Raw genomic sequence first — 14123 nt, forward strand, 5'->3', positions numbered from 1 at the left:
AAGGAAGACTTACTGATCGCTCACATCAGTACCCCCCTTTTCATAGCTGTCACAGGCTATGAAAAATAGCCATGGAAAGAGGGGGTACTGTTGTGATATTTGGCCTTGGGTGTGTGGAAGGTCAGGGTAAGGAAGGCTTACTAATCGCTCACATCAGTACCCCCCTTTTCATAGCTGTCGCAGGCTATGAAAAATAGCCATGAAAAGGGGGGGTACTGATGTGATCTTTGGCCTTGGGCAAAGGCAATATTAACACTTTTTTTCTCGCAATATTCCAACTTTTTTTGTTGTAAATTTACTTACTGTAAATAATAATCTAACCGTAATCTGTAAAGCAGGCATAGAGAAAGCAAATCCAGACGTCACACAAACACGAAGCGGCACAAATTCATGATGGCATTTATTTATTTCAGAAACTTGAATACTGTGATCACTGCAAATGTCGTCTTTATACCTTTACATTTTACATAGACAAAATAGACACAGGAATCAAACAGTATCTGTTCTCTGGAAAGTTCCACGGTGGGCATGGTTACATCACATCATGGCTTGATGAAACCCTCCTAACCGCCATCACAGACCGAGCATCACTACAGGTTGAACCATTTAAGGCCTGCTCTCCGATCAGGTTTTTTAGGGAAAGAAATAACTGGGATTTGTTTGTTGTTGTTGTTGTTGTTTTTTTAATTAGGAAAAGTCTTATACCTCCCCCTGTTGGTCAGAAATTGCAATAACATGAAACTAAAGCACAGCAAAGCACATCTTCATAATGATTGCACACAACAGATGGATCATTCTCACGTTCCAAAGTATGTAAACTCCATTTGTTTGACAAAAAATGTGCAAAGTTCTTTACAAAATGGAGGGTTTAAAAAAAAATGCACGGGATGAACCATAATGCATGAGGAGACAATGCGGCAAACATTTGCATGGCACACTGCATCATTCAGGCATTTCTCAGTTATATTACAAAAACTAAAGCACTTTACAAGAAAATATGGATTATTATCTAGTTTTTAAACAAGCTGCATGAGCTCCATTATCAGACCAAGGCAATTCAACATGGAAATTTACAACCGATTTTTATAGCGATTCTTAAAACAGAACCTTTGTTTTTGTTTATAATTGGATACACAGGTATAGTTACTGTAAACTTCAAATTGGTTGTTGATAGCCTACGTTCACAACACATGCTAATGTGCCATGTTGGATGTACTTCACAAGGTACTACAAATGAGAACTGTGATAGTAATCGGCATCTGCCACTAGTGCATGCATCTGGCGCTAACGTCCACAGTCAAATATAAGACGGTACGTTTGCCTACAAAGCTCATATCTAGACACTAAACCAACATACGGTATCTCGGCAATCAGGAGCTTTTCTACCGGTCACTCTCGCGCAAACCAGTGACTTGAACTCGCCGATGACGTACTTTGTGTAAGGCACACACACACACTCCTCTGCGCTCCATCTTTAAGCCTGAACTTCTCACAGAATTGAATAAGATGTTTCTATGATGTTGCCTTGTTTCTTACGTAGACGTCTTATGAACGCAATATGGCCAAAACTCCTAATGGCTTTGAAATGATGGCAAAAAAATATATATAGTTTCTTGAATGGGAAGCAGTTTTCAAGGACAAAAACAGAGTGAAAAGTGTGCTTGTAAAATATCTGTATTCATACGGACCACAGCGGGCGGCACAGCGGTCTAGTGGTTAGCGCGCAGACCTCACAGCTAGGAGACCAAGGTCCAATTCCACCCTCGGCCATCTCTGTGTGGAGTTTGCATGTTCTCCCCGTGCATGCGTGGGTTTTCTCCGGGTACTCCGGTTTCCTCCCACATTCCAAAAACATGCTAGGTTAATTAGCGACTCCAAATTGTCCATAGGTATGAATGTGAGTGTGAATGGTTGTTTGTCTATATGTGCCCTGTGATTGGCCGGCGACCAGTCCAGGGTGTACCCCGCCTCTCGCCCAAAGACAGCTGGGATAGGCTCCAGCACCCCCGCGACCCTTGTGAGGATAAGCGGTAGAAAATGAATGAATGAATGAATGAATAAATACGGGCCATAGCCTGAAATAGAAAGCGGTTGATGGCGCTACCTGCAGGGGGATTAAAAACGGCTATGACTCCAGCAGAGGGTGCCGTTTCACAAGTCACTCAACATTCTCAAGCAGGAAGATGTGAGACAAGACATGATGTTGTGTAACTGCAATACTGTGTACTGTATGAATGGAATTGTTTCATTTGTAAAACACTATTTCAAATGGCTTTAATAACAGATTTACTACATTTTTTTAACTGTTTTAAAAATAACAGCTCATTTGATGGCACTCTGCATGCAACTGAATGCAGGAGGGCAATAATTTAGCAAGATTTTGTACAAATACGAGTATTATTTTTCCTTTTGTATATCACTAGGCAACCACAAGGCATTGTGCCAGGCCCCCTGCCATTGTGCATACAATAGAAACACTAGACCTTTGTTGGCGTGTTAGCAGGTGTGTTTACATGGGATGAAGAGGAGTGTTTCACTTTCATGTGTTGGCCAGGTGCTGTTTCAAAGGCACGTTGGACCCTGGGAGGAAATGACCATAGTGACTGTAGGCACGGCTGGATAGACTCATGTACATTCACCCTGTACATAAACACACATTTACCAGCATTGAAAAGTAGATTTAAGTGAAATAAACTCGGGAATTCTCAGAGCATCCATGTGGAAAAGTATGGAATTGAAAACAATAAACATAAGAGCACACCTAATGTCAGCTCCCAAAAATCAACCTCTGATTGTCTACAGCTGGCTAACGATGCTCCGCCACCTTTAGGTGGCACCAAGCCCGGGCGAAAAGGTTCTAAGAGGAAAAACACACTAAGTGGCGGCACATTAAATAACCATGACACTTCCACTGGTCATCACTAGAGGGCGTTGGAAGCAACACAACAGCAGGCTGGAGCACCACAAAATACAAGAAAAAGATACTCAGGCTTTAGCCAGGATTAGGAAAGAAAGCCATTAAATTATATAGTTAGATTTCTTCTTGAGGAACTAAACACTGATGCCAGTTGTACTGTGCTAATAGAGAAACTTATTCATCGGAATTATAATACAAGGAAATAAATAAACCCTTCATCGTCATCCGTTCAATGAAATTGTTCTCTCGCCTCTTTAGTCTTTGCTAGCGGAGAGGGGGACAAGGGGACAAGGGGACGAGGGGACAAGGGGGCAAGGGGACAGAGGCTCATGTGCAGCAGTGTCGTGTTATCAGGAACTTATTTTTTCCTCACATCCATCCAAGGAAATCTCTCCCGGCGTCTTCCCTATTGCTTTTAAGACCCAAAGCACTCCACATAGAAGTCTGCATTTTATGGCGTTGGCACCGCTGCCGATGGCTTTTAAACATCTTCCTATTGACGGGGCGGCTGGTCTGCGCCGTAGAGACAGGTGGGTGTTATCGCTTACGCCCCCTCCCCAAACGAGATAACATTGGAATGGATACCAATTCCCTTCAGTGCCGAGAAACAATCAGTCTTCGGGATCGTTCAAAAGAATCTCCATTTTTGGAGGGGGCGGGGGTACTGATCTTCTGTCTCCATTTGTGTGGAATGAAAAGCCGTCCCCACAGTCCGGTGGGTGAGCGGAGGCTGCGTTCCGCTGGCTTTGATTTGGCACAATAAAAAGTCATATGAGGAAAAGAGAAGGACTTCCTCACATCCGCTGTGGTTTCAAGGCAGGAGGGTCAGTAGATGGCTTGTGGTCACTTTATCGGAACCGGGGGGCGTTGCTTCCGTAAGAGGGGCGTGGATTCCCTTTCTCAAAAAAAAAAAAAATAGATGAGAGCACAGCAAAATCAGAAAAAAGCTAAAAATATTTGCTGTGCGTCATCCTAACAGGTCAAACTACGCCCCCTGGTGTTTTCAGACGGATAGTTTCTTTTTCTTTTGGAAACTGGGGGCCATTTGTGTCCTCTTCTGTCCGGAGGTGCTTCAGTTCATGTCGATGGTGTTGAAGACCCACTCTGTGAACTTCTTGAGCTTTGCAGCGGAGGACCGAGACTCTTCCTGAAGCCTCTGGTTATCCTCCCAAAGCCTCTTGATCTGGGCCTGAAGTCGGACCTTCTCGTCTCGCTCCTGCGGGTTTCAAACAGTTTAAAAATGTACAGGTCAACCCTTGCTGCTGACCTATGACCTGTGAACTTGGTGGAGTTGTGCAACAGGGCCCAGATGCGACTACTAGTGCTGGTTTTAGGACTAAATTTGCCATTTGGAAGAAGGTCCAACCTACAAAGCTTTTCTGGGAAGTATGAAATTAGAAGTATACCAGAAAAAAAAGTATTGATGTTAGAAGTATGAAGTTAGAAGTATACCAGGAAAAAAAATATTCATGTTAGAAGTATGAAGTTAGAAGTATGCCAGGAAAAAAGTATTGATGTTAGAAGTATGAAGTTAAAAGTATACCAGGAAAAAAATTATTCATGTTAGAAGTATGAAGTTAGAAGTATGCCAGGAAAAAAGTAATGATGTTAGAAGTATGAAGTTAGAAGTATACCAGGAAAAAAATTATTCATGTTAGAAGTATGAAGTTAGAAGTATACCAGAAAAAAAAGTATTGATGTTAGAAGTATGGAGTTAGAAGTATACCAGGATAAAAGTATTGATGTTGGCAGTATGAAGTTAGAAGTGTACCAGGAAAAAAGTATTGATGTTAGAAGTATGAAGTTAGAAGTAACATTGATGTAATGTTGTGATCTTGTGTATAATGTGTGTGCGTTACCTTCTTGAGGTCCTCTTGGAGCATCTTCACCATGGCCTCCAGCTTTGTCACCTTCCTCTCCAGTCCTATGTGACCCTCGCTGTGAGGACAAGCATCCATTGATTTGATCAGATTGCTTGATTGAGAAGAACCTATGCTCGAGTTCCTGTTACCTCGACGAGGGCCGGGACATGGGGGCGGGTTGGAGCTCTATGTGGGGCTGCTGAGGACTGGAGGCCCCGCTGCTTCTGTGGTTTGAATCCCCAAACACGTAGCTTCTCTGGACTGGAAGGACACACGTCACACGTCAAAAAGTGGACAAAAGCCTCAGAGCGGCGTGTCTATCGCTGGAACCTACCATAGTGTGTGTTTCTTTCACTCTCAAAGGTGTTAGCCACATCCACGAGGTGTGTCCATTCCAGGGGGGTGTCCCTGTCAGAGGATGGGAGGGGCATCAGCTCCTGGGGCAGCGGCCCGCGGTGGCGCTCCACCAAATCCACCAACGACGTGTCGGATGCGGAGAGGTCGCCTACCAACAGGAAAAGCCGACGATGAGCCGTTGCACTTCGGTGCCAATCTCATTCGTTTTTATTACCGTGCAATTTGACTCCAAGTTTATAGGAGGGCCGTCGAAGGGGCACGCCCCGGGTGGTGGGTGAGCGCGGGAGGGTGGAGCAGCTGAAGAGAACGTCGGCTCCGAGTGTCGGTTCCACCACCGAGTCGGCCAGGGAGGGAAGGCGCTGGCCACGGTAGATGCTCTCGTCTGACAGCGTACGATGGAGGGAGCGACGGCGGCTGGGGGGCTGGCTTGGTGGGGACTTCTGGGGGTGCTTTGAAGGAAAGAATTCATGTTACGATTAAATTCACGGTGACCCTAGAAACAACCGTTCACGGTGAAAGCCCCCATAGATAATAAAGCTGACTAAACCAACAGTTAAAGCAACAATAAGTAACAGTCTAACCTTCATCATTACAAGCACATTGGCTTCCAATATGGAACACCGTGTCATCGACCCCCAGATGACCGACTTTAATAGTGTGTGATACCGGGGGATCAGCCAGGACACCGCCCATGTTTGCGCTAACATTGCAGCTAACGTCGCTGTTAACAAATGCTGGCACATGCTTCCATAATGAGATAATATTCATGCAAGATGAAACGGAATTACACTTTTTTAAGCTTTTAGCACAGAGGTGTCCGAAGGGGCCATTTCGGCCCATGGCTGTTTTTTTTTTTTTTTGTTCGCCCACGGCACATTCTAAAAACAGAATTTCACAAGACCACTAAAAGCTAAAATGGACAAAGTCAAAATATGAACAGAAATTATTTTACGGGAATGATGTCATAATATTATGAGGACAAATTTTGGTATCAAAAGTTGAAATATAAATGAGATTTTTTGTGTTAAAAATAAATATGACAAAACAGAAACATGTAAAAACTGAAAAAGTTATAATGTTATGGGAATAAAGTTAAAATATTAAGAGTAAAAGCTTGCATTCTAAAGAGAAAAAAAGTCACAATTTTACAAGCATAAACTCTCAATATTAAAGAAATAATGTCATGTTAATAGCATAAAGTTGGAAAAGTTATAATATCAGAAAAATACAGTCAAAATATAAAAAAAAATCCAAATATTAAAAAAAATAGCCAAGTTCATACTAATAATACGCTTTTTTTACAAAGCTGAAATATAGTTTTTTTAACTTATCATACCTTAGTATATCTACATGTGTAAACATGCTAACAATATATAGCATAGTATTTTTCAGTATGTGGCCACCACCTGTTCATTTGCATGTATTCCCTAAGTGATTATTTAGCGTTGTTTAACAACCCCACATGGCCATTACCTTGTCCTTATGTCTGCGTGGGGGCAGGGGGCTGTCCTGGGCGCCATGCCTCTTCACATCTTCCTCTACAGTAGACTTAGCATGGGGCTGCGGAGCGTGCATGTCCCTCAGTGAAGGCCTGGCTGCCGGGGTTGGAATAGCGTCCCCCCCACTTTCCACCGGGGATTTCCTGATGACACACGACAAAAAGATGGCAAAAAGATGCAAAAGACCGTCTTGGGAATTCTGTGTAATCTCCTCTACAACCACAAGGGGGGAATCAAGCCCCGCAAAAGGGAGGGGGCATCCCTAGCTGGAAGTTTGCTGAGTTGATTGATCCCTCCAAGTGGCTTTGAGCAAGAATGTGGAGCATTATTATTATTATTACCATTACCATTATTATTAATCATAGTGGGAATGATGTCATAATGTCATTCATTGTGGTGCAAGGCCACCAGAAAATAAAACATACAATATTTAGCTTATTATTCCTGCGCATACAGACCACAATTACTGTATTTTCCGGACTATAAGTCGCACTTTTTTTTCATAGGTTGGCTGTTCCTGCGACTTATACTCCAGAGCGACTTATAAATGAAAAAAGTGTTTATGTTCCATAAACACTGGACACCTTTTCTGTTCATGTTTATTTTTTGTGTAGCTGAATAACCATTGTGTTAGCATATCTTACACCTATTCAGCCTGTTCTCTATTCTTTTATTGGTAGAACTTGCCTTCCAAGAGGACGTAATGTCTGTTTTTTGTATTTGTATTGTTTTTAAGTATTTTGGATTTTTTTTTTTTTTAATTACCAAAAAAATTACAAAAATTACCAAAAAAATGGAAAAAAATGAAAAAACAGTTTGTTATATAAACACTGCACACCTTTTCTGTTCATGTTTATTTTTTGTGTAGCTGAATAACCATTGTGTTAGCATATCTTACACCTATTCAGCCTGTTTTGGTTAAGTAGTTAAAAGTAAAAATAAGTAGTAAAATAAATTACCTGCAAAAAATGGGACTACTCCAGTGCGACTTATGTATTTTTTCTACCTAATTATGCATTTTTGGCCTTGTGCGACTTATACTCCGGAGCGACTTAAAGTCCAGAAAATACGGTACTCGCAAAAAATGCGACTTATACTCCATTGCAATTCATGTATGTTTTTTTTCTTCCTGATTATGCATTTTTGGCCTTGTGTGACTTATACTCCAGAGTGACTTATAGTCCAGAAAATACGACAATTTTAAATATCATTTAAATGTTTCACTAATCTTTTTATAAACATGACTTTCTAGCATCTTTGTTTACACGTTTTGCCTTCCTCTCTGGTGGCAGCTCGCTAGCTCATTTTTGCCCCACAGGTGAGCTAAAAACAGACATCATGTTCATAGGGTACATGCTAACGTACTTATTGAAAGTGCAACTTCATCTTGAACACCCAAAGGAAGTTGGACAATTTAGACGCCCTTTGAGGGCTCTCAACTCGCAACGTCGCCACTGGGAAACCCTGAAATGTCTCCTCAGCTGACTTGCTAAGCATCTTCAGGTCAATGGTTTGTGTGAGTCACTGGAAGAAAAGCTCTAACTCAAGTCACCTGTTGGTATATCAGTATCGATACCGGATGTCACCGATTTTTCTAACACAATTATTTGAACTTACTTGCGCGTGTCTCCAAAGTCAACGGAATTAATGGTGGAACCGGGCTTCCTCCAGCCTATCAGGTACTTGGACTGAGCTCCCTGCCGAGGGTAGAAGCTCTTTGGTCCAGGAGACACCGAAGACTGGGATGATGGTGATGTGGTTGAAGATGATTCATCGCGAGGGGAGCTAAGCCTGTTGAAAAAAAAAAGTATCAACGGCGATGTAACAATCAAGCTCATAAAATTGTGCACACGGCAGACGAACCTCGAGTGGGAGCCGCCATCACTCAGACTGAAGGTGCTGCTGTCACGAACCAGGAGATGAGTAGGAGGGGTTCGACCGGTACCTTCCAGGCTCCTTTCAGCAGGAGGACCTGGGGACTCAGCAGCCGCAGGTGACCTTTCCAGCATTCGGCGTCCTCCTTCTGTGGGGCTGTGCCACGGGGATCGATCCCTGCTCTCTCTGCCCCCGCTGGGGGCAAGCAGTGAGGTGGTGCTGCCGTGATGCGAGTGCGGGTGGTTGTGGTGCGAGGCCCCGTAAGAGCTGGTGTCGATGCCGCTGTCGGCTGAGGCGCCCTGAAGGTAACCTCCACCTCCTAGGCCGTTGGGTTCTGGGTCACCTTGGTCCCCGCTGGAGCCTCCGCCGGCCCCCATTTCGTACCATTTATCGCTGTCGCTGTGACCCCCACTGGAAGCCGTACTTGATAGAGTGTTACTGCTGGAGTGTCCAGAGTACGGGCCGTCCGACTAGCACAAAAATAGTTCATGTTAGAAGTATGAAGTATACCAGGGAAAAAGTATTGATGTTAGAAGTATGAAGTTAGAAGTATACCAGGAAAAAAGTATTGATGTTGGAAGTATGAAGTATACCAGGGAAAAAGTATTGATGTTAGAAGTATGAAGTTAGAAGTATACCAGGAAAAAAGTATTGATATTGGAAGTATGAAGTTAGAAGTATACCAGGAAAAAAGTATTGATGTTGGAAGTATGAAGTTAGAAGTATACCAGGAAAAAAGTATTGATGTTAGAAGTATGAAGTTAGAAGTATACCAGGAAAATAGTATTGATGTTAGAAGTATGAAGTTAGAAGTATACCAGGAAAATAGTATTGATGTTAGAAGTATGAAGTCAGAAGTATACCAGGAAAAAAGTATTGATGTTAGAAGTGGTGTAAAAAATAAACCAACCTGACTGCTCTTCTTGGGGGAGAGATGGATGACCTGCTCTTGTCTTTGGATGCGAGGTCCTCCAGAGTAGCCTTGCCCAGATTTAGAGACCGGTGCCTCTGCAGGGGGAAAAACACCGGAACACACGGCCAAGGTTGGTGGAAAGGACATTCCAAACACCCGGAGGTTCAACCGGGAATTTGTGAGTGTCATTTCACTCATGACACAGATACAGTTTTCATTCTGTGGCTGCTGTTTCTATGAAAGAAATACACATCACTTGTCATTCAACTCAAGAAAATTTGTCCCTCGACAGTCCCTGCTGGGCTTGTTCTGGGCAAGCTGTGCCGTGTGAATGAGTGTGTGTGTGTGTGTGTGTGTGTGTGTTGAAGTGAAATACTCTACAAAATGTGACCGTTGTGTAATTGTCCACATATTATGCAACATGGCCCCCAGAAGAGGCATATGAGGATCACAGCACCACAACCGAAACCGCAGTGGGACCTATCACAACATCTGCTCAGATGATTTTGCAAATTTGGACACCCCCTCTTATCTCTCTTAGCATTACTATGCACACGGTCGTCCACGCACGGCTGCCCGCGGGCGTTTCTGTGCTCATTAGAAATGGCTGACACGTGCGTGCCTGCTTGTTTGTTTGTTTGAGTGCAAAAGGCAGTCTGTGACTACTTGTTTGTAATAAGAGTTGCCATAAATATCTCTTAAAAGGTCAGCCTCACCATTTATGACCCTAAAAGACACTTTATTCGCATGAAGGTGAATATTCCCACCGGCATGCGAAGCGTCATCCAGGTCATTCAATCGATCTGCTCAGGTTGTCTCATCCGAGCAGCCTTGATGAGTTCTGACCAGAGGGAGACGCCATCTTTATCTCAGATACAACGCTGCATTTTCGTTCAAAAGCATTTAGCCTCGCTCAAATAAACAAGGCACAGCCACCTTGGTTGGACGTGGGTCCATGACCACCATTACATCTGGATGGAATACTCACAACAGTAATGCAAATGGCCTTCGTTGGCCCACAGAGGCCCCATCACCTCCTCCTTTAGAGCAGTGATTTTCAACCACTGTGCCGCGGCACACTAGTGTACCTTGAGAAACCGTCAGGTGTGCCGTGAGGAATTATCCAATATCACTTTTTATAATTAACATTTATTAATCATCATTTGCAAATATGATGTCAATAGCCATTATGTCAATAGTATACATGGACCCAAATATTCCAATTGCATTTGGTTTATTTGCTCAAACGGAAAGAATTGAACAGGGATGGAATATTCCTTTCCCCAATCTGATTGAGGTATCTTGTACCCACTCAAACGGAAAGTTGTCAGGGTGCCTTCTTCTTCGTGGTGTTTTTCTTCTTCTGTTGTTTATTGGCGGTTGGCAAGCAGCTTTCGTATGCATTAGCGCCATCTGTGGAACAGAATCTAAACCCTTCTATACGCCATTCACAAGCCCAGTTTTATTAAAAAAGAAAATATATATCTATATAAAACATGTCCTGAGTTTAATTACAAAATATTAGCAAGATTGAATTTGATCTTTTCCTGTTTAAATTGATCCCGGGTGCGTTCTTTCAGCGCATGCTCAGATATGACGTAACACGCAGATCCAGACGTTCTTTACTTTTAAAAATGGAGGCCAGCAATCGGTACTGGACTAAGCAAAGTTTGTTTTTGATTCTAACTAAATTTCAAGACTGGATGAAGGAAAAACTGGCAATACGGAGTTATTCCAACAAGTGAAAGAATAACTCGGGGAAGCCGGTATTACGTGATGTTGATGTTTACGTTTTACTGGGCATGCCCTATTGACTATTCTGTTTGATTTTCACGGTGCCTGTAGACAAGAAATTGGAATATTCCTTTCCATGGATACAATTGTTTCCCGAAAGGTCATTTGGAAAGAGAAAAAGTGGTGATGTAAAAACGTGGCTACTGTGGAGTGTCTGTGGTGTAAAGACTGGCAGAGCAATGTAATATTGGTCCGTGTGGCAACACCTACCTTGTTCCTCCCATAGACTTATTGATGCACGTGTGAGGTCGTGGTGACATTTTGGAACATTTTTGGTTAGTGGTGTGCCACAAGATTTTTACAATGTAAAAAACAAGCCGTGGCTCAAAAAAGGTTGAAAATCACTGCTTTAGAGGATGCACCAGGTTCCCAATTCCTACGTTTGCACTTTTATCCAGATGCTCACCAAAATGTATGAATTCCTGGAAATGTGTTTTGTATTTTTGTATGATTCCGCTATTTACTGTGTCAAAAATGACTGCTAGTGGTCTTCTAAGATTGGAATGAATTAATACATTTTAAGGAAATGATCAATTTACTCAATCTTACAACCCAAATGTATACTTGTCTGCAAAAACAACTCAATAATATGCATTCCTCTACGTGACGAACTATATCTGGGCACACAAGCAGGCCACATCCTGATAGATTATGACTTTCAGGTCAAGACGTTAACAACGGAGGACGACAGAAGCGCACAATGCTAAACCACAGCCAGCACAGCAGACCATGAAGAGCCGGACTCTAGACTCAACTTGCAAAGCCTGAACTCTTCCACCCCCCTAAAAAGCGCTTTCAACAAAAACCCCAAAATGAAAAGATTCTGGCCACTTTCTCTGTCATTGTGGAGGTCAGCTCCGGGTTGAGAACACAAAGTAAGCTGGTCAACATTCCACTTGAGGACGGCCCAGCAGAGAATCAGAGAGACCGGAGTTTGATTTCAGTGGCTTTGACTGACCGGCATGGACAGAAATAAAACACATTTGCAAAAGCGCTTCCATGGGAAAATGTGTCCAAGTAAATGGAAGCAGATGTACAGAAGAGGGGGGGAAAGGATGAATGAGACAAGAGCCAGTGGTGGTGAAATAAGGAAGAGTCTTCACAGAGGAAAGGGAGGAAGCGGAAGTCGCACAAGGAGTCGGTTAGCCAACTGTGCATGGGGGCAGGAAGACGAGGAAGACGAGGAATTCCCCCCCCCCCCTCTCTATCTACATTGCCAAATCTTATAAAAAAGACAGGTGAGCAAGAGAACCAAAAGCTTTCACTCGGCATTCCATGCAATCCTGCAGGGCATGAGTCAGATTCCCTCACATTCCTGTGTACATATGTAAACACACTAGTATGTATAGCATAGCATAGCACAGCATAGGACACTTGCAAAGCACATTTCCATGGCTTTGTGTCTTGGACTCACCTGTTGACCCTCGTTCGGGCCCTCCTTCCTCCATTCCTCTCGACCAATTGGGTGCAGACTTGCCACCTGACCCGCCCTCTCCAACGACCTGTCTCTCATTGGACATTGGAGAATGGCGATTGCTTACAAACCTGTAAAAAAAAATGAAAAAAATAAACATAAAAATAATCCCCCACACATCAGTTTATTGCTGAATGCTAAGCACAGTAATGAATCTACATATTTTATCAGAGTTTTTCTTCCTGTCACTCACATACACATATGGTGCTATATACGTATGCAGAGAGGTCTTGAGAAAAAGAGGCATTGTCTTGGCTTTGTATAACAAAGGAATTGTGTCAAATTTGATCCTATCATTGCCGCTGCTCTTGTAGTTGGCCATCGGCATCCGGTAAAGCTCTGAACGGCCTCTGTCAAAGCCAAAGGTCACAGACTGCTCCAATTGGGTGCAGACTTGCCACCTGACCCGCCCTCTCCAACGACCTGTCTTGCATTGAACATTGGAGAATGGCGATTGCTTACAAACCTGGTAAAAAAAAAAATTAATAATAATCCCCACACATCAGTTTATTGCTGAATGCTCAGCACTGTAATGAATCTACATATTTTTGTCAGAGCTTTTCTTCCTGTCACTCACATACACATATGGCGCTATATACGTATGCAGAGAGGTCTTGGCGTCAATATGCCATATGCTTTAGGAATTGTGTTCAATTCGATCCAGATTCTCATCGCAGATATTCAATAACTAAGTGCCTTCCTCAGCATGAAGAAGAATAAACTTCATAAAAGAAGAAACAAAAGCCAATATGAGTGTGATGTTTGGGGCTATACTTCATCATGAAGTGTGACTAGCATTCTTACTGCTCTGGCATGGACTTCTGTCTCCAGTGAGCCGAGCCGCCGGAGGCGTCGCTGGAACAGGACAGGTTACTGGGAGAGCTGCGATTATGAGGAGAGCGTCCCAGAGCCATGGAGGAGGCCAGACTGTAGCTCTCGGTGCCTGGAGACATCCTGGGGAATGAACACATGAACACACACACGGTCTGGATGAACGATATAGAAATATGTTTCTGATTTGAAATCCACCAAAGTCGTCTGTGGATTTGCAACATGAGAACAGTAGGTCTCACAATATCTTGTAATTATTTAGAGCAACTCCAGCCCACTGGTGACATCACACCGGCCCACAGGTCTGTTCTGTTGCATTCTTGCAATAGTGGTTATATTACTTCCAGTCTCTGAGTCCTGGTTGTGCTAAGGAGCCGGCCTAAAAATTGCAAAAACGTGCTTTTGCACAGTGCTACTATTAAGAGTAGTCGCAAAACTGAAGCACTTGACAACAAATCAACAGGCTTCAATAAAACATATCCACCCAGAAAAAGTATGAATGGAAAATCAGCAATCCTTGAATAAAAAAATGCTCATTCCTACGTCCTAAAACAGAGCGTTTGCAACCTTATTTGTGTATTTCTCTCACTTCATATAAGCC

The 14123-nt window shown here is 43.1% G+C and overlaps 1 protein-coding gene across 2 annotated transcripts in view; it reads right to left on the bottom strand.

Moving 5' to 3' along the window:
- Positions 1-387: 387 nt before the first annotated feature.
- Positions 388-14123, bottom strand: part of sipa1l1 (signal-induced proliferation-associated 1 like 1) — a 61755-nt gene continuing 48019 nt past the window's right edge. Inside the window, exons 14-24 of one of the 2 annotated variants that reach the window (XM_058065489.2) lie at positions 13496-13645; positions 12632-12762; positions 9421-9518; positions 8499-8980; positions 8253-8426; positions 6610-6778; positions 5351-5585; positions 5114-5284; positions 4929-5040; positions 4777-4855; positions 388-4133 (exon numbers count right to left, since the gene is read on the bottom strand). In XM_058065489.2, the coding sequence (XP_057921472.2) occupies positions 3990-4133; positions 4777-4855; positions 4929-5040; positions 5114-5284; positions 5351-5585; positions 6610-6778; positions 8253-8426; positions 8499-8980; positions 9421-9518; positions 12632-12762; positions 13496-13645 (1945 nt within the window). In that variant the 3' untranslated portion in view covers positions 388-3989. Of the gene's footprint in view, positions 4134-4776; positions 4856-4928; positions 5041-5113; positions 5285-5350; positions 5586-6609; positions 6779-8252; positions 8981-9420; positions 9519-12631; positions 12763-13495; positions 13646-14123 lie in introns of both variants that reach the window. The other variant, XM_078794558.1, reaches the window with a different exon arrangement.

Source organism: Doryrhamphus excisus, linkage group LG11 (genome assembly GCF_037039965.1).
Source record: "Doryrhamphus excisus strain RoL-2023G ecotype Guam linkage group LG11, RoL_Dexc_Guam_v1.1, whole genome shotgun sequence".
Taxonomy (NCBI): Eukaryota; Metazoa; Chordata; class Actinopteri; order Syngnathiformes; family Syngnathidae; genus Doryrhamphus; species Doryrhamphus excisus.